The sequence below is a fragment of the Alligator mississippiensis genome, chromosome 1 (assembly GCF_030867095.1).
Source record: "Alligator mississippiensis isolate rAllMis1 chromosome 1, rAllMis1, whole genome shotgun sequence".
Taxonomy (NCBI): Eukaryota; Metazoa; Chordata; order Crocodylia; family Alligatoridae; genus Alligator; species Alligator mississippiensis.
In genome coordinates, this window is record NC_081824.1 from 276,630,122 (window position 1) to 276,653,054 (window position 22,933).

General features: G+C 40.2%; 1 protein-coding gene across 13 annotated transcripts in view; it reads right to left on the bottom strand.

Annotated features, from left to right (window-relative positions):
• The window catches only part of ROBO2 (roundabout guidance receptor 2), a 666,866-nt gene that overhangs the window by 91,679 nt on the left and 552,254 nt on the right, over positions 1-22,933 (bottom strand). For all 13 annotated transcript variants that reach the window (XM_059720636.1, XM_059720642.1, XM_059720638.1 and 10 more), the window contains exons 14-16: positions 16,606-16,727; positions 8,712-8,943; positions 2,005-2,129 (exon numbers count right to left, since the gene is read on the bottom strand). In XM_059720636.1, coding sequence (XP_059576619.1) covers positions 2,005-2,129; positions 8,712-8,943; positions 16,606-16,727 — 479 coding nt within the window. The remainder of the gene's footprint in view (positions 1-2,004; positions 2,130-8,711; positions 8,944-16,605; positions 16,728-22,933) is intronic.

Sequence of the window (22,933 nt, forward strand, 5' to 3'; positions counted from 1 at the left end):
GGACTGGTACAGAGATGAACTAAAGTGGTAACTATTAATTGATGTGAAAATGAAATCAACATCATGTTGGGATTAATACATCTTGATATTGAGCAGAAGTAAAAGAGAAATACTAATATGCTATATATAAATATTGTGTGTATGTTTATTATGCCCTTATGATTTAGCAGTAAAGCAGTAAGACAATGAAAAGCCCATAAGAAACTATACAACAAGATTTTTTTTTTAAGTACATGACTGCTTCTCCCATCTCAGAACCAAAAAAAAGTTGCACTCCTCCGAGTAAGAGGATGCAACTGAATCCAAGAGTTGTAATGCCATTACTTTGTTTCTTTTGGAGATTTCTGCTGGGGCAGGACAGCTTCTACTTCAACCAGAGGTTCCATATGAGATCCATTTGTAACTGAACTGTGTACCCCTAACCAGAACCCAGTGGCAGCACTGACAATGCTATGCCCCATAGGATTTCTTTCTTTAGGAAAGGTTTACATGGCTTTTTTCACCTGCTACAACCTTAAGTCTCAAAGATTTCTGCCTCTAGAGGTTAATTTCTGGGGGATCTCACCAACGTTCAACAATAGAAACTAATCTGATCCAAAATAACATGACTTCTCCAGTTCATTCTCAGATGTCTACTCCAAATGCTTTTCCTTTCATATCTGCATAGGCAGAGACACAGTACAGCAGCTCTATTCCTGGGGCAGCTGCAACACATGGAGCAGCGCCGGCTGCTGTGGTGCTGAGGGAGGCAGCATGGTCAGCTGTCACTGCAACAAATGTTTCTCTACTGCCCCCACAATGGCAGCCTCTGGGACTGCTGCCTTGGTCACCCTCTTGTTATGCTACTGTGGATAGGTAACAGAGCCAAGACATAAGGGGTTTATTACAGTTATGCTTTCTTTATAAGGGATTTGTGATGTTTCTATGTTGTGAAAGATTATCTAGAGGTGATCAGTATATAGAACTGACTATAGATGAAAGAAGAAAGTGATGACGAGCAGAAGAGGACATTTTACATTCACCACATCAGTGAAAGTTAAAAACAGACACCAAAGATAGAAAAAAAAGGAACCCCTCCCAAAAACCAGTGGTTCAAGAGGCACTGGTTTTCATAGTAGTGTTCAACCAGTTGCTAAGGGATTGCTTTCAGCAGGAATAAGTTTTGAAATTCCCAGAGCCACACCCTCTGATTTGAGATAGAGGCAGTCCTCGATTTACAATGTTTCGAGTTACAATATTTCACACATACAGCATTTATAAATTGACACCCTGTTTCAACTTTTGATGTCAGTTTCGCCTTTACAATGCTTGATCTGACGTGATGCCACACCAGCGAACAAGTTCGCTACATTGCCCATCTCCCTGGAGAACATCTGTCCAAACTTCCTTGGACACTTCCTTTAAGGAAGTGACAGGATTCCAGAAAAACCTGCAGCCAAGACTCCTGAGAAGACTCCAGCCAAGAACCCTTCACAAAGTTCAACCTAGAGCCCTTCAAAAAGTCCAGCAAAGTCACCTCAAAGAAACCCTTCCAAATCAATATGATTGCTATTGACAATATAAATACATCAATGTAGCTATATTACTCATCTATAATTGATCGAGTACAAAATTTGGGGGTATTTTTGGTGAAAACAGGGTATCGGGCCTTCCTTGGTTCAGGAATGAATCTCCTGTTTATAACTGTGTTTCTTATGAGAAAACTGGTTCCGAGTTACAACGTTTCGCCTTAAGACACGGTTTTCAGGAAACAATTGTGTCGTAAATCCGAGGACTGCCTGTATTTGAATCTGTTCTGATGCAGAGAAGAAAAGTAAAAGCAACACTTCTCACCCCACCGCTAGTTTTCTGTACAGATTGAGGGATCCTAACTGAATATGCCTGAGAGGAGCACACAGCTATATATGGCTTTCCTCCTCCACTCAGAAAAGGGTAACCTGAGAGGTATTGTTCAGCCACCCATTTGCCTTAGTTTACATCCCTCCCGCCAGTCAGCAGTTTTACCTTATACTCCTGGATGATTCCATTTTGATGATCTGGAGGTGGAGGGTCCCAGGAGATGCTGATGCTTGTGCTGTTGTGATTTCCAACTGTCAGAACAGTCACGGACTGAGGAGGTGCGCTTGGAGCTGTACCAGACAGCAGCAAAAAATAGAAGACAGACTTTAAGCTGGTGTTAGAGCTCAAATTTTGCTTAAATACTGTACAAGTATGGAAAGGGTACACAAGGTCTACATATCTGTCAGGCCTAGATGCACACATGTTGTCTGTCAGTCACAATTTTGAAAAATAATGCCTTTATTAAGGGGGTCATATTAATTTAAATATAAGACCTTACAACTTTTGTGCAGCTAAAGAGTAAAAGCATGTGGGATTTCATTTGGTATTGCACTAAAAGATGGAGAGATTCAAGCAAGGTCAAATATTTTCACTTCTTTTCAGTGAGGTGAGTTTTGCCTATTGTTGAAGTCCCACTCAGCCTAACCACTCACTGCTGTTCTGCTGTTTACTACATAAGGGTGAGTGTGACAACCCTGTTTTAAAGTTGTTTTTTTGGGGGGGGGCCTTCAATATGACCTATTTTCTTTCCTTTTGTTTTCCCCGGCTCTCTCCACCTGCTCTCTCTTTCTTTTCCTCCTTTTTTTTCCTTTTTTTTTTTTTTTAAATAAAAAGCTTCAGGAACTAATTTTAAAGATAAAGTGCCAAACAGCCAAAATGGTTATACCTTCCCAGCACCTCCCCTTAGCAGATTGGTTAATTCTGGTCATAGCCACTCCAGAAACCTTTCATTGTTTCTTGTGGATCAGTTTTGCTAAATTCTGAAAGATCCAGAAACTTCTCAATCCAGGATATTACTGTTCATGGAGAGTCTAGTTCATTTTCTTACTCAGATCCTGAAGGGATCAAGAACTGCAAGAATGTTTCCTTATTGGGTTTTCAGGATTGACTGACTGAACCTAGTCGGACCATGGCTCCCTTTGGAGACAATTAAAAGGCATCAACATCCATTTATCTTTTGACCCTCCCTGAGTTTTGATGCCAATGTCAGTAGCTCCAGAATACTCTAAATGTTAGAAAAACTCAGATTTCTGGAGTCAGACTAGGATTCTTTAATCTTTCCTAAGGCTCTTCAAAGACTGGTTCTGTTTTTTCCTTTGAATGTTTGGCAGCATCTGGTCTATCCAGATGAGTTGGAGGACCTGAACTCAACTCCTTTACTAATGAAATATAGACTGTTCATATTGCAGACCAGGAGAATGAATGATACATGAATAATAATCCATGTAATATTTAACTCATTTAGAATAATACTTAGGGTATCTGAAAAGAAGGCCAAACAGCTTACACATGAAAAATAATCTTTTAGAGAAACATGACAGATGCATGACTAGTACTACTAAGGTTACATTGTAAGGATGAATGTTTGAGGGCCATATTTTATGGTTTAGCTGCAAAACAACTAAAAATCAGTTGAAGTTTGGGTGGAACAGGAATATTGGCTTGTACATTGGTTTCTAAGAGCATTTTTAGACATTTTCTGGGGATGGGCAGGGGGATGTTTTAATTAGGGTGGCTCTGAGAGCACTGAAAGCATGTATCAGTGTTCCCACACTTCAAAATGGCAGGGGATCTTCAAAAGGAGGCTAGATAATCATCTAGCCAGGGTCACTTGACCCCAGCATCCTTTCCTGCCACAGCAGGGGGTCGGACTTGAGGATCTGCTCAGGTCCCTTCTGACCCTACCAACTATGAAACTATGAAACTATAAGATCTAGAGAAACCCTTCTTAGTCAGACTGAGTATAAAATTGGTGTACTCAACAACCGAACTGTAAGGTATTGTTATTTTTCCCATGTGTTAAGATGGCAGTGCCTGTGCATGAAAGCAGGAAAAGATGAGCTAAGTGCCCTGTCAATGTATCAAAGTTACACCTTTTCAGGCGATGATTATTTCTACCTGGTGTAAGGCAGCTCGGGTTGGAATCTGCTCTGCTACCAGGCCGATACCAGCAACTTACAGTCCTCCAATATCCCAGAATGCACCATCCCCAGCCTTTCTCTATCTCTTCCCCTCCACGGACAATCTATCATCCAGAACACCAATTTTATCTCACTCACTTTTGTGGGTCAGGTTTGCTAAGTTTTGAAAGACACAGAAACTTCTCAGTCCAGGATATTCCTGTCCAAGGACAGCTCCATTCATTTTCTCATTATCTTACTCAAATCCTTAAGGGATCAAGAACTTCAAGAATTTTTTTTCCTTATTGGGTTTTCTGGAGTGGGGAGCTTCTACAGAGCCCCAGGAGGTGGGGCAGGTGAATGGGGAACTGCTGGACAGCCACTGAGCTGGGGAGCCAAGGGATAGACTTGGCAGCTCCTAGCCATGCCCCTGCTTGCAGCTGTCTAGCAGCAACTCAGAATTGTACACATTAGTGAACGTATTAACCCTCAATGTGCGACTGCTCACAACATGTGCCAATTTTAATACCATCTAACATTCCTTAGAGGTAGCACATGTGAACTGTAATGTGTAATAACACCCTTATTTTTACAGAAAGTGAAAGAGAATGAAATCATGTGTTAAAATGGGTATTTATATAAATCCTATCAGTTCTTTAACATAGAAATGTGAATAAAGCTTATATATTTTTGCTGTTAGTACCTGATTTTAAAAGAAAATAATAATAGTGATAATAATGGCAGAGAATAATATTAAGCTGTTGTTTTGAAATATAATGCACTATGCTGAAATGGATTCACATTTTTTCTTAAAATGTATAGGATTCATTATGCCAGGTGTATGGAAAGATACATTTCCTATACACAAAGACATAGAGCAACACATGCACTGAAAGATATATTTTAAAAAATATTCATTCCAATATTGTATTAAAAAATCATTTCAGCTAAATTGATATGTCCTTGCATTTGTGCTCTATATCTATTCTAGTGAATGAATTTACTGCCCTGACTCTTCATCATAATAGCCAGTTTGAAGAGGTAATATACTATATACTAGTCTATATTATTAAATATAGGATAGTTGTTTAACAAAGTGAAATTCATAGGTGCAATCTGAAGCCTTTATCTCAGCACCTGGCTAATGCAAGCAGGGACTAGACTGCACGTGAACACAGTATCTGGTGAATCTGGTTTATGACCAGTCCATATATTTGCAGTGAACTGAACACAAACACCATATGGACCAAACTCTAGTCCCAATGTTATTCCATGAAATAGTGAGTATGCTAGGGGAAACTGTGATCTGCTTTGGGATAATTTATGAAGACAAAAGACAAATGGAAATGCTAAATAAATTAGCATTAACATAATTATTTGGCCAGCTCTCTTTTAATGTGAGCACCCCTACCACACACAAATACAGATGTATATTTTACATATCACTGCTCTACATTCTCTCTCTATGATAAAATCACTCTATAAACTGGCACCATGATATAAATTAAGCAGCTTGTCTGACACTGCTGAAGTTATTAAATAGACCACATTGAAAAATAACATTTTTAAAACTGGTTTTTCATTTCCCTTGCTGCTGGCTTGTGGAGAACACCTTGCCTGATTCTTGACAGGTCAATTATTCCAGTGCTCAGCTTCTTCCTACAGATATGAAAGAACCCAAATCGCTGCTCATCTTTCCAGACATAACCAAACAGAATTCCATTTGTTACTTTCACAAGGCCAAAGAGGTAGGAGATGAATGGATACTGAATTGTGACAAATGTCTGATCTAGAGGAAAAGTCTAACTGCAGTGAAATTGATTTTTGGAGGTAGGCTTCAGAAGTAACATTCCATGTAAAATTCAATACAGTAAAAACCTGATACTTCTTTTTAGTCATGCCTTGCCTTTGCTAGATCTCCACATTTTGATGTTGCAAAAAAAATGTACAGTTCTCACATCACTCTTCCAAATTATTTTCCTAAATATATTGTGACCTGACTTTTTAAAAAGTCATCACTAAATAGTTTGATTTTCAAACTAGTCATCTGACAATGCACAAAGTAGGATAACTGTAAAAAATAAAAGTTTTGAGAAAGTATGAACACCAAGATAGTTATAAAGTCCAAAGGAAATGTCCATGGGACTTAATGAATTTACTAATTTGTATGTGGACATTTGTGTTGCCTATTGGGATTTTATTTATTTATTTTTTTTGAGAAAGGGGAAAAAAAGAAACTTATCAGCTAAACAATTTAATATGGGAAAGAAAAAATCATTTACAGTGGCTGATATTTGACTGGTGATACTACTATTTATTATAGGTCTTGCATTACTGAAGGAGATACCAGTAAAAAGGATGGTTGCAGGTTACATTAATCTACACAATAAAACATGGACTGTGCTTTAACATATCTGTAGGCAAAGAAGGGTCTAAAAATCTCCACTGTGTGTAAAGTGGGTGTTGGTTGTAGCTGTGCTGGTCTAAGAACATAGGCACACACGTTTCTTCGAGTAAATGTGATATTTTTTATTAGACCAACTAAATAGTTGGAAAAATTGTTCTTTGCAACCTTTCGGGTTTACCCAAAGAACCTTGTCTGCCATTGTGTGGAAATTATTCCACAGGAAGAAAGTGGCCTTTAAGGTAGGAAATTACCTGACAGGCCCTTCTGGGAGATGAGGGTTATAAATGAAAATGTCACTCCTCAAGTACTGCACAGAAATAGAGTAGAGATACCAAATCTTCTCTCTTTTTCAGTGGTTCTTAATTGAACTTTAGCAGGAGACAGTTAGATGAACTAAATAAACAGCAAAAATCAATTGAGAAGGGACAAGGAGAATGTTCTCTAGGAAGGGAAACATCCTACCGTTAATTCTAGCAAAACAATTTCAACCTACAAAGCTTTTCTCCAATTTTCTTTTTCAATCTTTAAAAAGGGCTTTATTCATACAGCAGTGACGCTAACCTTTCCTGAACAATTTAGGATTTATAGTCTAAGCCAGCCTTTATGGTCTGAGCAATGGGATCAGAAACTTTCCAATTCTAATCCAGCCTTGGACAGTGACCTGTTTTGTGCTCTTTAGTGACTCACACAACACCCCATTTGCCTATCTGTAAGGTAGGAAGAGTAAGTACCTAGCCTACAGTTTCTGCAAGGCTTGCTTACTTGTATAATAGCTATAAAATGTATGAAGGTAAAAGGATAATAATAATGGTGATGGTGGCACATACCATTTTAGGATTATAAAGCACTTTACAGTCATTGTGGAATTAAATGTAAAATATTACCACTAACAGTGTAATGTAGATAGTCTAGATCCATGTTTTAATGGATCTTGCGAAGACAGATTATGGCCGAAACACCAAAAGCAAGTATGAATGGTGAATCTCGGTTAGTGTTACATACGTAGGTCTCAAATGGAAGAGCTGAGAAAAGAACACAGATCTCATGACTCTATGTTTGTATCCTGGCATCAAAACCATCCTTCCATCTTTGGCCACAAGACCATTTTCCATTACTTCTTCCATAATCAGATAGCCCTAATGCAGTGGCACCAGGCATAATCAGATGGCTAGACTGAATAGCTACTTCTTAAAAAGTGGTCTAAGAGAAATGAATAAATAATTATGTCAAAGCCAGTGTAGTTGCTCCACTTTTCATTATAGTGCAATCCTAAAAGTGTTTCCATGTAAGCTGAACAATGTTTCCACCCTGCATGATGTAAAGATCCTTGTTTCTTCATTTTTCACATTGTAAATTGGTTACTGTTTCTATAACACAAGTATTTTGATTTATGGTTTAAGGATATTTTCCTGACACTGAGGATACAGTAAAAGGAAATTGATTTCACTATATCAAAAAGAGCGGTTTTATGGGTGTTGTACTACTAGGGCCAACCTTAGCTTTTCTGCATTCTAGTTACAGGCAGGATCTGAAATGTAATCTGAGTTTTATGGTCTGAGCAATGGGACCAGAAACTTTCCAATTCTAATCCAGCCTTGGTAAGTGACCTGTTGGAAAGCTCACTCATCCTCCCCCCACTAGCCATGCCTCCATCTTCATTTCCTACTCAGAAAAGGTTGTTACTGCAAGACTTCCTCCCCACAGTCACCTCTAGAATCCTTTATACCAGCAGTCAGCAACTTTTTGCTGCCATGAACTGGAGCTTGTGCCCCTACCATGGGCCACAATCTCTGCCCTGCAGGGAGTTTAAGCTGCCTGAACTAATCTTTGCTGCAGATACCCAGCCCATCTGTAGTGAGGGTAAGCACACATAGAAGAGAGCAGCAGAGAGGGCTGTAGAAAGGATGGGTGGCTCAGTGCTGCTGTGTTCTGCCTGATTCCCTGAGCTGATCTGAGACTGGTTAGACCTTCCTGGGCCAAATCCAACTTCTTTGCAGACCCAGTCCATGGACTGCAGGTTGCCAACCGCTGCTTTATACCAACAGAACTGGTTCTTTAAATGAAATCCAGTTGCAGACGATGTGTCAGAAATCCGAAGTCACTTGTTATATGTAATAAAGAGAAATAAGAGTATTCTTTTGGAGAGAGCTTTAAGACTCATCAATGAAGATCCAGTAATATTATAACACTCAGAGGAATGTGTTAGGATGAATTCAAAAGCCATCTAACAAACACAAGGCACTGGAACTAAATGGAGCATAATTATTAGTGCAATTATCACAGTGAACATAATTCTCCAGCCCAAGATGGAAGAACCTGTCAATTCATTTCACAATTTTACTAACCTTCTTCAGTGGTACGGGCAGACTTGGATTCACTATCCATTCCTTGGAACTCATTGAAATATGGTCGAACTTTAATTTCATAAGTTACACCTTTTTTCAAGTTGATTAGGACAGCGCTGCGCTCGGTGGGAACTTTGACTTCTAAATTCTGCCACACGGTTGGAGAAGGCAGTCCTGACGTTTGACGATACATGACTCGATAGCCCTGAATAAACTGGGACTGGCGGTCAACCTAAAAATGGTAGTGAATGGTATATTAGTATACATATTTAAAGTACTTAATCCATATTAAAATTAAAACAAAAATGCAACCTACTGCATTTAGGAGAAAGAGAAAATGATTTAGTTACTAGTGCTGCTAATTTCCTCTAAATATAAAATCAAAACATCTTGTGGATTACTCCAATTTCACTAAATTTTTTTTAAAGAGATGTATACACCTCTTGCGGTATGTCCTTGTTTTACTCTTTCTAATTAGGTCTAACGATATACAAGTCTAATCTCAAAGCATAAAACCAAAAACTATGATAAACAGATAATTTTCATTCAATTTGGCATAATGAGTACTGCATGTAAAGCTATTAAAGTCACTTGGATGCTAATGTTCTGAAATCTAAGAAGGAAAGGAAAAACAGATTACTTTCAGAAATTGCCAGATCTCTGAAGATGCATTGTACACTTTCAGTTAGTCCACTACTTCTCTTATCACTCAACCTTTCATGAGATACTCCAAAAAGTAAAACAGACATAGACAGATGAGAAAAACCACTGACCAAGAAAACGTGTTGCTTCCAATGTTCTAAGGAGTCTATTTGTATTCTGGTATTATGAAACACTTACACCATCAGATGGGATGTAATGTTTATATTTGTATTTTATTTGTTGCTGGGCAAACAGAATTCAGGACTGGGATTGCATCCAGTAATATAACAATTCTACCCTGTCTTTCATAACAATAAATGTTACCACAATTGAAAGGAAAACACTTCAAAATCTATTATCTTGAAGAGGTTGTTACTATTTTTTTCTCTGTAAGAAAAGTATCAAATCAAATGACTCCAAGCTACTGTAATGTTGGCATGAATTTGTAGCTTAATCTCTAAAAGCAGTAAAAAAAAATCTTTTCTGGTAAAAGATCTTGACTTCTGCGGTTGTCAAGCAAAGTGCCAAAGAAAGTGAAACAAGCAACACATTGTGTGTGTCTGTCTAGACATATAGCTGGCTGGTTGCTTAATTCAGTTTTATACCTGAGGTTCAACAAGTGGGATTTTCTGTATCTACTTTGCTAACTAACCCAAAGATTTTCCAGAATTAGGGATATGATTGCTTGGGCTAGGCTATGAAAAAGTGAGCCCAATACAGAAGACAAACCAAAATCTTGTTCTTTCCATCACTTTTACTATATCCTCACTACACTGTTCATTATGTTCTTCAGGGACCAACTTCTTATGACATTAAAAAAACCCACAGCAAACAAGAAGAAGCAAGCTTAATTTATGAGAGCAAAGCAAAAATATCTTTCATCAAAACTGTCACTCTTAAAAACCTTGCAACATATGTTACAACAACATTAAGCCTGCATTTTATAAACTTCTCTACATTCACTTTAAGTGAATTTATGCACTGAAAGAAGGACATAACTCACAATAATAGCTTGTTAATACTGAAAGAATCAAGCTGTGTTTTTAAGAAGAACATTAAGCAGCTGTTTCCAGATGAAGGGAGTCTGTAAATCAGGGTAAATTGTTTTTATCCATGTTTGACTTTCATTAATTAAATGTTTTACGGACATAAAGACTTTATGAACCTCATGTTTACTTCAAAACATAGTGTTAACTCCTTTGCATACTTTGTAATACTTAAATCTTAACCTATATTGTGGTATATGGCCATTACATTTAATAATCAAATATCATTTAATTTAATTTTTCTATCTACTTCTTAAAAACATTACTATTTTTTTTTCAGATTGTTGCTTGTGCTTTTGTGATAACCTTAAGAATTGATGGGTAAAAACTGCTGTCACAAGGGGAATGGTTGAAAATTCACAAAATATCATGATAATTATCAATACCTGCATTCAAAACTATACAGATATTTGCATATGTGCACTTCTAGCCACACCTGTTAACTCAGTAGTGGACATCCAGTAACAGACTAAAGTTTTATAATAGCAGTGTAGAATGAAACCAGAAATATGGTTCAGGCCAACAGGTTTTGGCCATTAAAAACTCAATTTCTGATGTGTGACAAAAATTTCGAGGCCAATACACACCTAATATTTACCTAAGTCTCTCTCTCTCATATATGAAATGTATATGATTATCTGTTACTTGGAGTAATCATATGTTTCCACTTCCTACTCTCTCTACATCTGAAATAATCTAACATGGGTGAATAAAAGATTAACATTCTGAGAGGTAACATCATAACAGGAACAATATCATAAGTAGACTGGTAGGATAGCTTATTTGACTGCTTTTATAACAATACAGCTATCAGAATCATGGCACAGACATTTTTAACTTAGAATACACTACCACTGTGGCTGTCTGATGATGAGACCACTAAGTTGCAGTCTAAAGACATTTTGCAGAATAACTCTTTTGTATGTAAATTACCCTCCTAGAATATCCTGAATAAAATTCTACCTGCAGAAATCTCCACAGCAATTCTCCATCTGTACAGAATAATATACAAGATTTTTCAAGGTACTGTACTTGCTTAGTTTGTGCCCTGTAAGAACTGACTTTCACAACTTTTGGAAGCTTTAATGCGTATCCATGAAGGCTACTAAAGGTTCATGGTCTCACCCAGTGGATACTACTCCAAAGCTTACTCTGTAGTACACAGCTAGAGCTGCTGTATACTTCACAGTACAGCTGCTTAAGGGACTGCTCTATTTCTTATTTCTGTCATTCTTTTTAAAATCAACATCCAACACTGAGATATATCAGTGTGGGATGGCCAGCAGCAGTCAGAGATAGCAAGATGGGAGAGAGTCAGGTAGCTCATTCACTTGTCTAATATCATTATCAGGAATCAACTTTCTTACATTCATGGGAAGGCTCAAGAGAAAAAAAAAGATAAATCATTAAAAGGCTTCTGGGGACTCGTGGTCAAGAGGGAAAACAATATTGGGGAGCAGGAGAGAAGAAAGGGAAAGGAAATGAAAGCAGAATGGAAGTGCACAGCAGGGGAAGCGGGCTGCATTCTTGAAGTGACGGAACACCAGGAGGGCTCCCTATTAGAGATGGTTGAAAAGTTTCATTTTGACCATTTTCTATCACAAAATGCTGCTTCAACAGAACTGAAACTTCTCACCAACCTGCGCTGCAATTTACACAAAGATCAGAAAGCTGGTTATCTGGATCATGCCCCCTGACCCTTTCCCCCCCTCCATTTGCTGCCGAAGTGTGTAGTGAATACACAGATTGTTGCAGGAATAAAGAACAGTCTCATGGTTATGGCAACTGACTGCTTCCCTGGATCCTCCTATCGCTGCCTCCACCTCAGAGTTCCTTTATGATTGCTTGGGAAGGCTCTTAAACTAAACTTCACAGTTGGCCACTCACTGCATGTTCCTCATAATGCACCCAATATGAGAGAGGTGGAACTAAAACTCCTGAACTGCAGCTGAAATCAGCCAGGTGTGCTTTGAATATATTCAGTGCAAAATGCCAAATCTTCTAGAGGGGAGAATGGAATGGGTTCTAGGTGTTTCACACTGAGCATTGAAGCTTTTAGTTCTATTTCTGTGCTTCTGTCTCTATGGGCAAAATGGGGTTGGCAATACCAACCTCTAATATCATGGAGGTGCTGTGAAGACATATTAATTAATACCCAGGTGTTTCACAAATATTATGGTAAAAGCACCGCAGAAAAAACCATGAGAAAAAAATCTTGTATTCAGTCTTCTGTGATATCAGTTAAGTAAGACCTGGGGCCACACACTGAAAAAAAATGAATAAATACCCACTCACTCAGGCAGTTCTGTGGGTAAAAAAATATGTGAACAGGTAATTACAGACTTTGTCATATAATGCATAGCCACAAGGGGAATCCAACTAATAGTATACAGGAGACCTTATTTCTGGCATTCTTCCTTTCTAAGTACTTGCTTTTGCACAGTCAACTTTCTTTTAAAAGTGTGTTTTTTTGGATGGAGATACAAAAGGAAAGCATGCCTATGTGTTCATGCAGTATGCTAAGTAGAGCTGAGTACTGAGGAACAGTTTCTAGACTTTTGAGCTCTGATTTAGAACAATTATTTGTGAAAATAATTCAAATAAATCAACAAAATGCAAAGAAATTCAGTGATGGATGCCAGTCTGCCAGGAGTCAGAATGCTAGATAGGGAGCTTCTTATGTGCCAGGCCATTTCATACAGCAAAAAGCAAAGAGAAAGAGTCTCTTCTGGGATGTTGATCTTTTGGATACTAGCTGAGCTGAGTAGTTTTGTTATATTAATAATGTTGGCTTTATTTTCTGGATAGCATGGTTGCTATCCTGCAGACTGGGGTTAATTAATTGGATTTGTCCTGGTTGCTGGAAACATTCTAATTAACAGCTCCCTTTTGTTTTGGTTTCTCTCTTCCCTCGGGCAATGCTGGCATAGCACTAGTGGTTGCAGTGTGCTTGTCAGGTCACTTCTTTTCACCGCAGGGGACCTTGCAGTTGGTATCAGCAATGATACAAATGCATATTTTCCTTACAAAAATATATAATTTCCTGTTCTACACAAGTCCAATGTGGGTAACTCAGAGGAGGGGTCATTCATATCATTTTTATTCCCCCCTTGCAGGACATCCTGGGCATGTCTGCACATGCACTTTAATGTGCATTAGCCTGTTTTAATGTGCATTTAAGTGTCACTAGAAACATGCTATTTAGTTAATGTGCATTAAAATAGGCTAATGTGCATTAAGTGTCACTCAAAACTTGTCAAATGAGTTTTATTTTCAGTGCCCCCGTCACCATTTTGAAGCGCAGGATGCTGACTGAATACATGTGATGTTGCTGGCACTTTAATTAGAAGGCTCTAATTAAAGAACCCCCTCAGCACCCTCCACCCTGGAGCACAAGCATAGACATCCCATGCTCTTTAGTTAAGGAGCATTACGACAGGCTAATGCACATTTTCCTACTACCTCACAGTGGAGGTACTAGATTTAATGTGCATTAACTAGAGTACATTAATTCACATGTAGACACGCCCACTGGGTTATATCTGGATCCAGCTGTGAATCCCATTTGTATTAGAATCTCCATTTTGAACATGTACTGAACACATATTTAAGTTTGCTCGGGAAAACCTCTTGAAATGCATTCCAGACAACCACCTTGCCCTGCCATGGAGAAGGGCTTGTCTCCTCCTTGAAGGATCTTCTCAGAGATACAGTCTCTGAATAGTGGAACTTTTAACCCAGCCATATTGAAAGGTGGGCAGATTGGCTGGGAAAAGGACCGGAGTTTTTCATCTAGAAACCACATAAGAAGCTAGAGACTGAGTTTAAAACTGGGTGATTTATTGTCACATTGAAAACCAGCTGGAGAGAAAGAAGGCAGGAGAAAGCCCTCCCCTTTGAAGGATAAAGGCCCCAGACTCATAGTGAGGATGAGATCGGAATAAAGAAGCATGTATCTTTGTTCATTTGTAATTTTTTAAAGATCTCTTGTGGTCTGAAAGCTCTCTAGTGCTCTTAACTGCTAGTCTGGGGTGGCTGATTTATGTCTTAGGGTGTGTGTAGATGAAACAGAGCCCCTAAATTGAACTGGTGGATTTTTAAAAACACTGCTTCGATTTGGGGCTGATTAAATCCCCGTATCGTGCACACACCCCGCTGACTAACCTGCCTCTCCAGCATTGGGGGGGGAGGCCAAGCTGCCGGTGGGCGGAATAGTCCCTGGGCTGCAGGTGGGCTGGGGGATGCTCGTGCTTCCCTCCGCAGCACCTGTGGCCCCTCCCCACCCCCGGCAGCACCCGCCCACAGGCACCCAGCTCAGGCTGTCTCGGGGGGCACCGTAGCCACAGAGGGAAGCACCAGATCCCTGCGCAACTCAGGCAGGCAGGCAGGCTCCAGGGGGGACAAGGAAAAAGATCAGGCTCACCGCTTTTTTTGGGCAGAGCTGCTTTCCTAGGCTGCTGTCAGGCTGCCTGCAGGGCTTCCTACAGAGCCATGGAGCTTCACGGAGCCCAGTGCTTTGCTCTGCGGCTGTAGGGGCAGGAAATGAAAACTCCTCAAAGGAGTTTTAGTTTGCTGCACCCCAAGTCATTTTAGGTGCATTATGCTGCCAAATTTCCTATAGCGGATGGAATTAATGCGCAATACACCGCCAATGTGTGCAAACACCAACACCACAAATGTGGTGCAAAAGCATTTAGCCCGCTTTAAAGTGTTGTGCACACATGCCTCTCATTTTGTGTACACACAGCCTTAAATACCAAACAAGGGCTGTAAGAAGTCTGAATTTGGCAGCATACCTTATATACAAAGCTGAAAACCATGACCAGACTCCACCCGTACTTGGAAGCTCATAGAACCTTAGGACTAGGCCCATTTGCAATAGGCTAGTGACACTATGGAAGGCTGTGCTATTTGGTTCTGGTTGTAATACTGGTTGTAATTTCTGGTTCTGTGAAACTTATGCAGATAAGTATCAGGAGCTTTGTGTGTAGTTATATATATTCCCGTATGCCAATCCAGAGTAGCAGGGCTTGTTACAGGGGAATTAATAGTTTATTAGATCTTCCAGGGGCACTGGATTCCCATTTTATTCCAAGCCTGTCCCTACCCTTCTCCCCCTCACCCCCCATGCCTATACTGTAATCTGTCTTAACAGGGAAGTGACAAGAGCCATTTGTGCTGCTTCTGGAAAATCTGAAGCCTTGCTTTTTTACTTCCTCTTCTATATTACAGTCCCCTACATATATTTTCCCCATGCTTCAATGACAATACATATATTAAAAATGTTCTACTCTGTACTGTGTATATCCCAACAGCATAATTCATTCAATATAAAATGATAATTCAAAGACTGTGCGCTACTATGCTACTTAGTTCCATCTCCATCTCTGGTTTGTCCCTCCACAGGGAAGGGAACGCCTGAAGAATAAAGCACTCATTTGTGGTGTGTAATGCCCTAAGAACTCTTTGCTTCTATGGTTACAAATCCTTTCACTGAAGCTCCAGGAAACAAATACTGTATGTAGCATTTTGAAAGCCACATACTATAAACTTAGTTCTCAGGAGCATAAGCCCAATAATTTGACCGCTCAAATAAAAATGCTGCAGACAATGCCAAAAAGATGTGGGCTTTGTTTAATATAGGGATGTCCACTGAACAAAGCCAAGGTTCATGCTATAAAACCAAATACCACTACATAACTAACCATGCTTCATCAAAATGAACGCCTGTCCTTCCCACATCTACCCTCTAGGAAGACTGTGTAAGGGTCATCAGGTAATGAGATATTGTAGAAGCTCCCCATGGACTGAAGTGGTGAGTGATGAATAACACATCATTTATCTTTAATTCTTATCTTAACTTTGATTATTATATTGAGCTCACTCCTTAAGAGTAGTGTATGGATCAACCTTGTTTTGTACTATATGGGCTATATGGGACACATACTGCTAAAGCACGTTCTTTATCAGTCAGTTAACTTGCTTTCTACTATACACTGAAGCTTCTGAGCCTGAATGAGTTTGAGAGAGAGAGAGAGACATAGTGTACATACCATTAGCACATTTTTCATTGTCTGCACACTGTTAACTTATCTGGCCACATGGACTAAGGTCAGGACTAGAGTTTTTCAGGGGAGAAAAAGAATTACAGGGACATGTAAACAAGATTAAAGCTGTCAGTAAGGAAGTTATTATAAAAGCCTTACTGTCCAGGTGACTTGCACTGTAGTGGGTGTCAGCACAACAGGATTATGTAGTCGGACAATGACATCTCCCAGCTCTTTCTGAACCTGCCTATGATCCACTCCTTGAGCTGGTGGGCTGATATCTGCAAGGCAAAGAACACACATAAAAGGATTACTTTAATAAGACTCTCGTATATCATTAATTGGGATGACTGAAGAGTTAATGATCTGGTTTAAATACTTTTTGTGATACGGATTTCAGAACAATACAGTAGATAAGGTCGAAATACTCTAAAGAGTATGATGTAAACATTCTGCTGTGAACATCCACCACACTTTTTACGAATTGGGAAATAATAAAAAGTTTTAGTGACTACTTGGACTAGATGCAAACATTTTCTAGCAGCTAAGAAGTGATTGGCAAGATAGTATATTCACACGCTTTAAAATATTCAGATAATAGCCTTGATGCTTCAATGTGCCTGCAGGAGTCCCTGAGCCCAGTTAGTTTTTAAAACATAAGCAACAATATGCCCTTATTTTCACCAAGAGCATGTAATTTACTCATTATTCTTTTCCAAATTTGCATTAGTATTTCCACTCTTCTTCAGCCTGACATCTTGAGAGCAAGAGGGTAAAAAAAAATCAGCAAGTCATACTATAACAGCATTTTCCTATGCAAATTGTTCTTTAAGTTTACTTCCCTACATCAGGGCTGTCAGACCTCTGGGCATCCAGGGGCTGCAAACAACATGGACCACAGACCAAGAGGCTGCATGGCATGCTGGCGGGTGCCCCCCTGGCTCCCTTCCTCCACCCCATGGGCTACACAGTGCAACCCCCTCCACTACTGCTCACATAATGCAGGCAAACCTAATCTTCACCTCTCCTGGCTGCATGTGTGCTACATGAGGCACCCAACCATTGCACACTGCATCCAGAGTGTGGGCAGCTTGGATCCTCACCCTCCCAGATGTGCATGCCATGCAGGAAGCACACCCACACCCCCACAGTACAGGCAGGTGGGTCCTGGATCCCATCACACAACCCACATAGCCAAGGGTAGGGTGCTGCACACGCAATGTCCACAGCTGGGAAAAGGGGGGAAGCTGGGCAGCCCAGCTCTGCCCCTGCAAGACATGCTCACTAATTAAGCAGTTCACTCCCCTCCGCTCCCCACGGTACATCAGCTTGGCTCCATCCAACCCTAGCCACTGTGGTGGATACAATACCCCTTCCCTCTCCTGGGAGCATGCACCATCCACCAGCATGCAGTGGAGGGAGCCTGGTTCCCTTCTTTGCTTTTCCTGCGTGTGCAGCTCGGGCACTCCAGTCCCTCCCACATGGTAACTCTTCTGGATTCAGCCTTTGGGCCACCAGTTAGATAGTCCTGTTCTACATGCAATATGAAACATTTCCTTGGAGCACTAATATGAAAATGAGATAAAATTACAAGGCCAAATTCTTTCCTAACTTATAAAGAGCCAAGGAAGAAAAGTTTCCCAAGAATTTTTTTGGAAGATTCTGCCAAACCATTCCTTCAAAGTAGGGGGGGAAGTTCCCCTTTTTATATTAAGCCTGATGGATTCTGGGGGCTAAGTGGAAGGCCAAGGCAATCGGTGTGTGGAGACTCCATTCGTTTACAATGCTTTTGGCCTGGCTCCCTGACCACAACAGCCCTCAGCAGGGCTATGCAGGCTGAAGCTCTATTACTTTTGCTGGAGAGGGTCGGCAGAGCAAAAGTGAATTCCTCTGGCTTTGTCTCAGGTCTTCCCACTCATGTCCCATCCTACTCACATTTCCACCCAGCTCACCTAGTCTTTGCTGCATCCCCCCTGCATAGATCTCTGATGATAGGGAAAGAAGTCTCTGACTGAACAGTGTAGTCTATTAAGGAATGGATGTGCAGAGAAAGATAGCTGTCTCTCTTCATATCAAGCAGGATATAAAATTCTCCTGTAATATGCAGCACTGGGAGAAACATTAGTGCAGCTGAATGTTTTTGAAATTTCACATCCCCAACTCTTTGAGGATATGCTCTCCTCCATTACATAGCACACCTCCCTCTTCTGGGCCTGTGGAAGGAGTAGCTTTACCCCCACAGCAAACAGTTCTAATCTGTCCTGGGGAAGAACTGAGCAGCCTTCCCTGGGACCTTTGGCACTAGGGCTCTAGTGATCTGGAGGTGCCATTCCAGACCAAGAGTTGGAGGGGGACCAATAAATGTGGCAAAAGTTCCACCTGCAAACTAGAAACTTTGCATTCATTGCTAATGGAAACCATCAGTAATACCCCTTGAAGGGAAGGATCTGGGGCCCAGACATGAGGTTCAGATTTTGTGACTTCATAAAAGCCATTGTCACATATCAGGAAGAGGTCTTGGAGCCTGCTACAAAGCACATAACTGTTCCTGAGCACACACGACTTCTACTCACATTTCCCAGACAATCCATTGAAATCTACTTATTTTACACACCACACCCATCCATGCCCCCATCCCTTGGGCTGGCTCAAAGTGCTCTCTTTATGAAGAAAAGACTCAAACAATGGGACCCAGTTTATCTTCTGATGGGTTTATCTGTGGAAGGATAGTATGCACCCCTTTGTTCTCTAAATAGGAAACGAGTATTATGCACACAGATGATAATGCTCTTAAAGAAAAAAAAAGTTCAAAGCTTGCCTCAAAAGCTTCAGTCCTCAGGATTTTGACAACTATCTGGTTTGGATAATCCAGATTTTAGCTTCACATTTCAAGCAATATTATGGGCTTTGATTCACCAAAGCAGCAATATTCACACAGGCTCTCTACTGACTTTGAAATGCATGGGATGGCTGTGTGGGCTTCCCAAAGGGAGTATAATCCAAATACAGAGAAGTTAGCAACAGTACAAAAGTAGTGTACCTAGCAAATTATGCCTATTGAAAGGGACTGAGAGAAAGATAGAAGAGAGATAACAAGATAAAGCTGTAAGAGAGCAACTCACACCTGTTTATTGAATGGTTGCACAAACCACTTTTAGACTTAATATAAAATAATTCCCATAGGTACCCATGATTAAATCTTAGATGATATTATCTATGTGTACTATAGAACTAACAATGTGCTATGATTATATAACCTTTGGGGAAAAATATACACATTACATGTGGATTAGGTATGTTTATAGCATACAGAATATACTCATATTTATTTTAAATGGAGAGATCCCATAAACTAAACAATAAAAGATCCTTATTAAAATGACCTATGGATTAAACATTGTACCTGAGGTATTGTGTTTATCATTTTATACACACACAAACATGTATATAAACATATACATGTTTATGTGAATTTAATGCAGATAAACTCCCTGGGCACATCCAGATGAGCACGCACATGTGGTCTGTGGCACCTCAAACCTGTTTGGGGCACTGCAAACTGCACATGGTGACTGTGCAACTGTGTGCTGCACTGCCAATTTGCAGCATGGTGCCAAAATTTGATAGCACAATGCCTTGGTATTAAAAAAAAACCAACAAAACACCACAAAAAGCAGAGTGACATATGCAGCAGTGGCGTGCGCCATCAAAAATGGAGCCTGGACGTCGAGCCACACTCTGGCTGCTGGTCAGGCTCCATGCAGCCAGGTCAGCATTGCTGCTACTCCAGGAGCCCCCAGAATCACAAGTAATGCTGCTGGGGCCAGCACAGGTACTGGCCCCAGCCTCCCCTACCCTATCTGGGTCAATTTGGTGTGCTGGAGTGCACATGTAGGGGTGTGCCCTGGGGTACAAAGCAACAGCACAAATGTGTGCCACTGCTTTCTCTGGCCCTGGAAATACATGCCTCTGAACGTGGGGATGAGCCCCTATGATTAACTGCATTGTGCATACAACTTTCGCTGCCCTGCGTACATTCTGCCTACTTCTCCTAAATGCTACAAACTGTTAGCAGCCTCAGAGAGCTGCTATTTGTTTCAAAACCAATCTGAAAGAGAAGAAATATGTCCTCCTAATATATGTACTTCCTTTCCCAAAAAATTACATTTATCTGAGATGTAATGTAGAACAGACATCAGTAAATTCTGGGTCAGTAGTTAAATTTCATAGGTTCATAGACATTAGGGCTGGAAGGGACCCCGGAGGATCATCGAGTCCAGGCCCCTGCCCCATGGGCAGGAAGTCAGCAGGGATCATAGGATCCCGGCAAGATAAACATTCAAATGTACCTTGAAGGCGTTCAAAGTAGGTACTTGAACCACCTCCAGCGGCAGTCTATTCCAAACCTCGGGGGCTCGGACAGTAAAGAAGAAGTTCTTCTGTATGTCCAGCCTGAAATGGTCATGGAGGAATTTGTGACTGTTCGACCTTGTCATCCCTTGGGGTACTCTGCTGAACAGACGTTCCCCCAGATCCTGGTAAGCACCCATAATAAATGTATAGGTGGCCACCAGATCACCCCTGAGCCTGCACTTTTCCAGGCTGAAGAGTCCCATGGCTCTCATTAGTTGCTTTAAGGTACAACAACCCTTCAAGGTTAGAGATGAGAGTTTTATTTTACTGGGAAAAGGAGTTTCTCAGTTGGAAAACTGTTGCATCTAGCCCAGGGAGATCCCAAGACACTGACTCTTAAAGTCCCATCATTGTGAGCCACAGAAAACATATTTTAGGTTGCTTCAAAGAAGTTTCTAAAATTACATTAGTTATAATTTTCTTTTGCCACTGGTCATTATCCTGTGGTGCTTATGGCACTAAGAATATCTGGCATTACAGAGGGAAGATAATAAGAAACAGTGTCAATAAATAATACTGTCTAGAATATTTTAATATATTTTGTGTAAAATATGCGAGCTATGCTGAATATACTTCTGCTCAGCTCACAAGTATGGCATAAAGCAGACATTCCAAACTCATACAACCACAATTTTTTGAAAAGCAAACCACACCATTGCCTATTATTACAGTTCTTCTGAAACTATGTGTGTGGAGGCACTTTTCACATAATCTTACTTAACATGCTGTCTGATATACATGGAACAGAAAATTTATAAATTTATAAAAAGGTGCTGAATTCCTTCAGTCTTTAGGAAAACATTATATGACGTTCTTCAGTTTTATCTGTAATGCCATATAACCTGTATCTTAAAGCCTCAAAGGAGGATTATGTGGGCAATCTGATCTTGGTCATTTTCAGACTCTAAGGTGCTAAGCAGCGCAATCCTAATGCTTCCTTAACACACTGAAATCCAAGCTTCAGTTTCTCCAGCAAGGAACAGGAGTGGCTTTAAGTCATTTCTATAGCCTCACCAATTGGGTTTTATTGTCAAAACATAACAGAACTATTCAAATGTAAAGAAGCTACACTCCACACATCCCTCTCAACCAAATGGCCTGGACTTCCTCACCTCAGGATGGGGGACTCAGCTAAGCAATTCACAGTTATTTGTTCATAGCAGAGTACATAGTCTTGCATCTCTTCCCTTCACCACCTTCTTGGGAGCCTTTTTAAACTTCCCATTGCTTTTCCTTTTAAGGGGTAGCCGCCCAACTTTTAAATGGAAATTTATAGAGTGATCTTAACTTTGAACACTTTGACTCAAGATCTCTGAACTCGCCCATGCCATGCAACCAAGATCTACTAGAGATTTATTGTTGTGAAAACCTTAAGAGGCATTCACAGCTCACATCATATGAGCACACAACATTTAGTTTAGTGGAACTTACTCACAGGAGGAGACCTGATAACTAGTACAGGCTGTCTTTCCACACTCCTTATCTGCTTTGTAGCTAAAGAGACATTTGGGAATTTTAAGGAGTTTGCAAGAGGGAGTTTGTGCTAGGGAAAGATGGCATAGGAAACAGGAGAGCCACTGAAACTGAAACTTGGTATGCACACACGTGTACTCATGCACATTATATATACTGGACTCCTATATGGCCGATGTCGTGTTTTAATGTAAAAAAATGTGATGGAGTCATTAAAAAATGTGATGCTGGCCCTAGATAAGTTCAATCAGACCATGGTAATCCCAGATACAGATCACACAATATCCAAGCCACCCTGAATAACGTGACACCAGAGCTGGGTGGCCTGAAAAAGAGTGTGCACTTTAAACCAGATCTGCTCTGACAGAAGGACAATCACAACATCATGATTAAAATGGTTCCATTTTAATTGGTATCTACATTTTTGAGTGGTCAACATGCTAGCAAGAACCATGTATTTGGATATTATAATGTACTTAATCTTAGAAATTGGTAAACATTTATATTTCAGTACATTATTTAAACATTGTTTCTTTAACCGTGTTTATGAACGTACAGTTTGCTCTGTTAATAATCCTGAAAATGAAGTGTACTGTCCTTA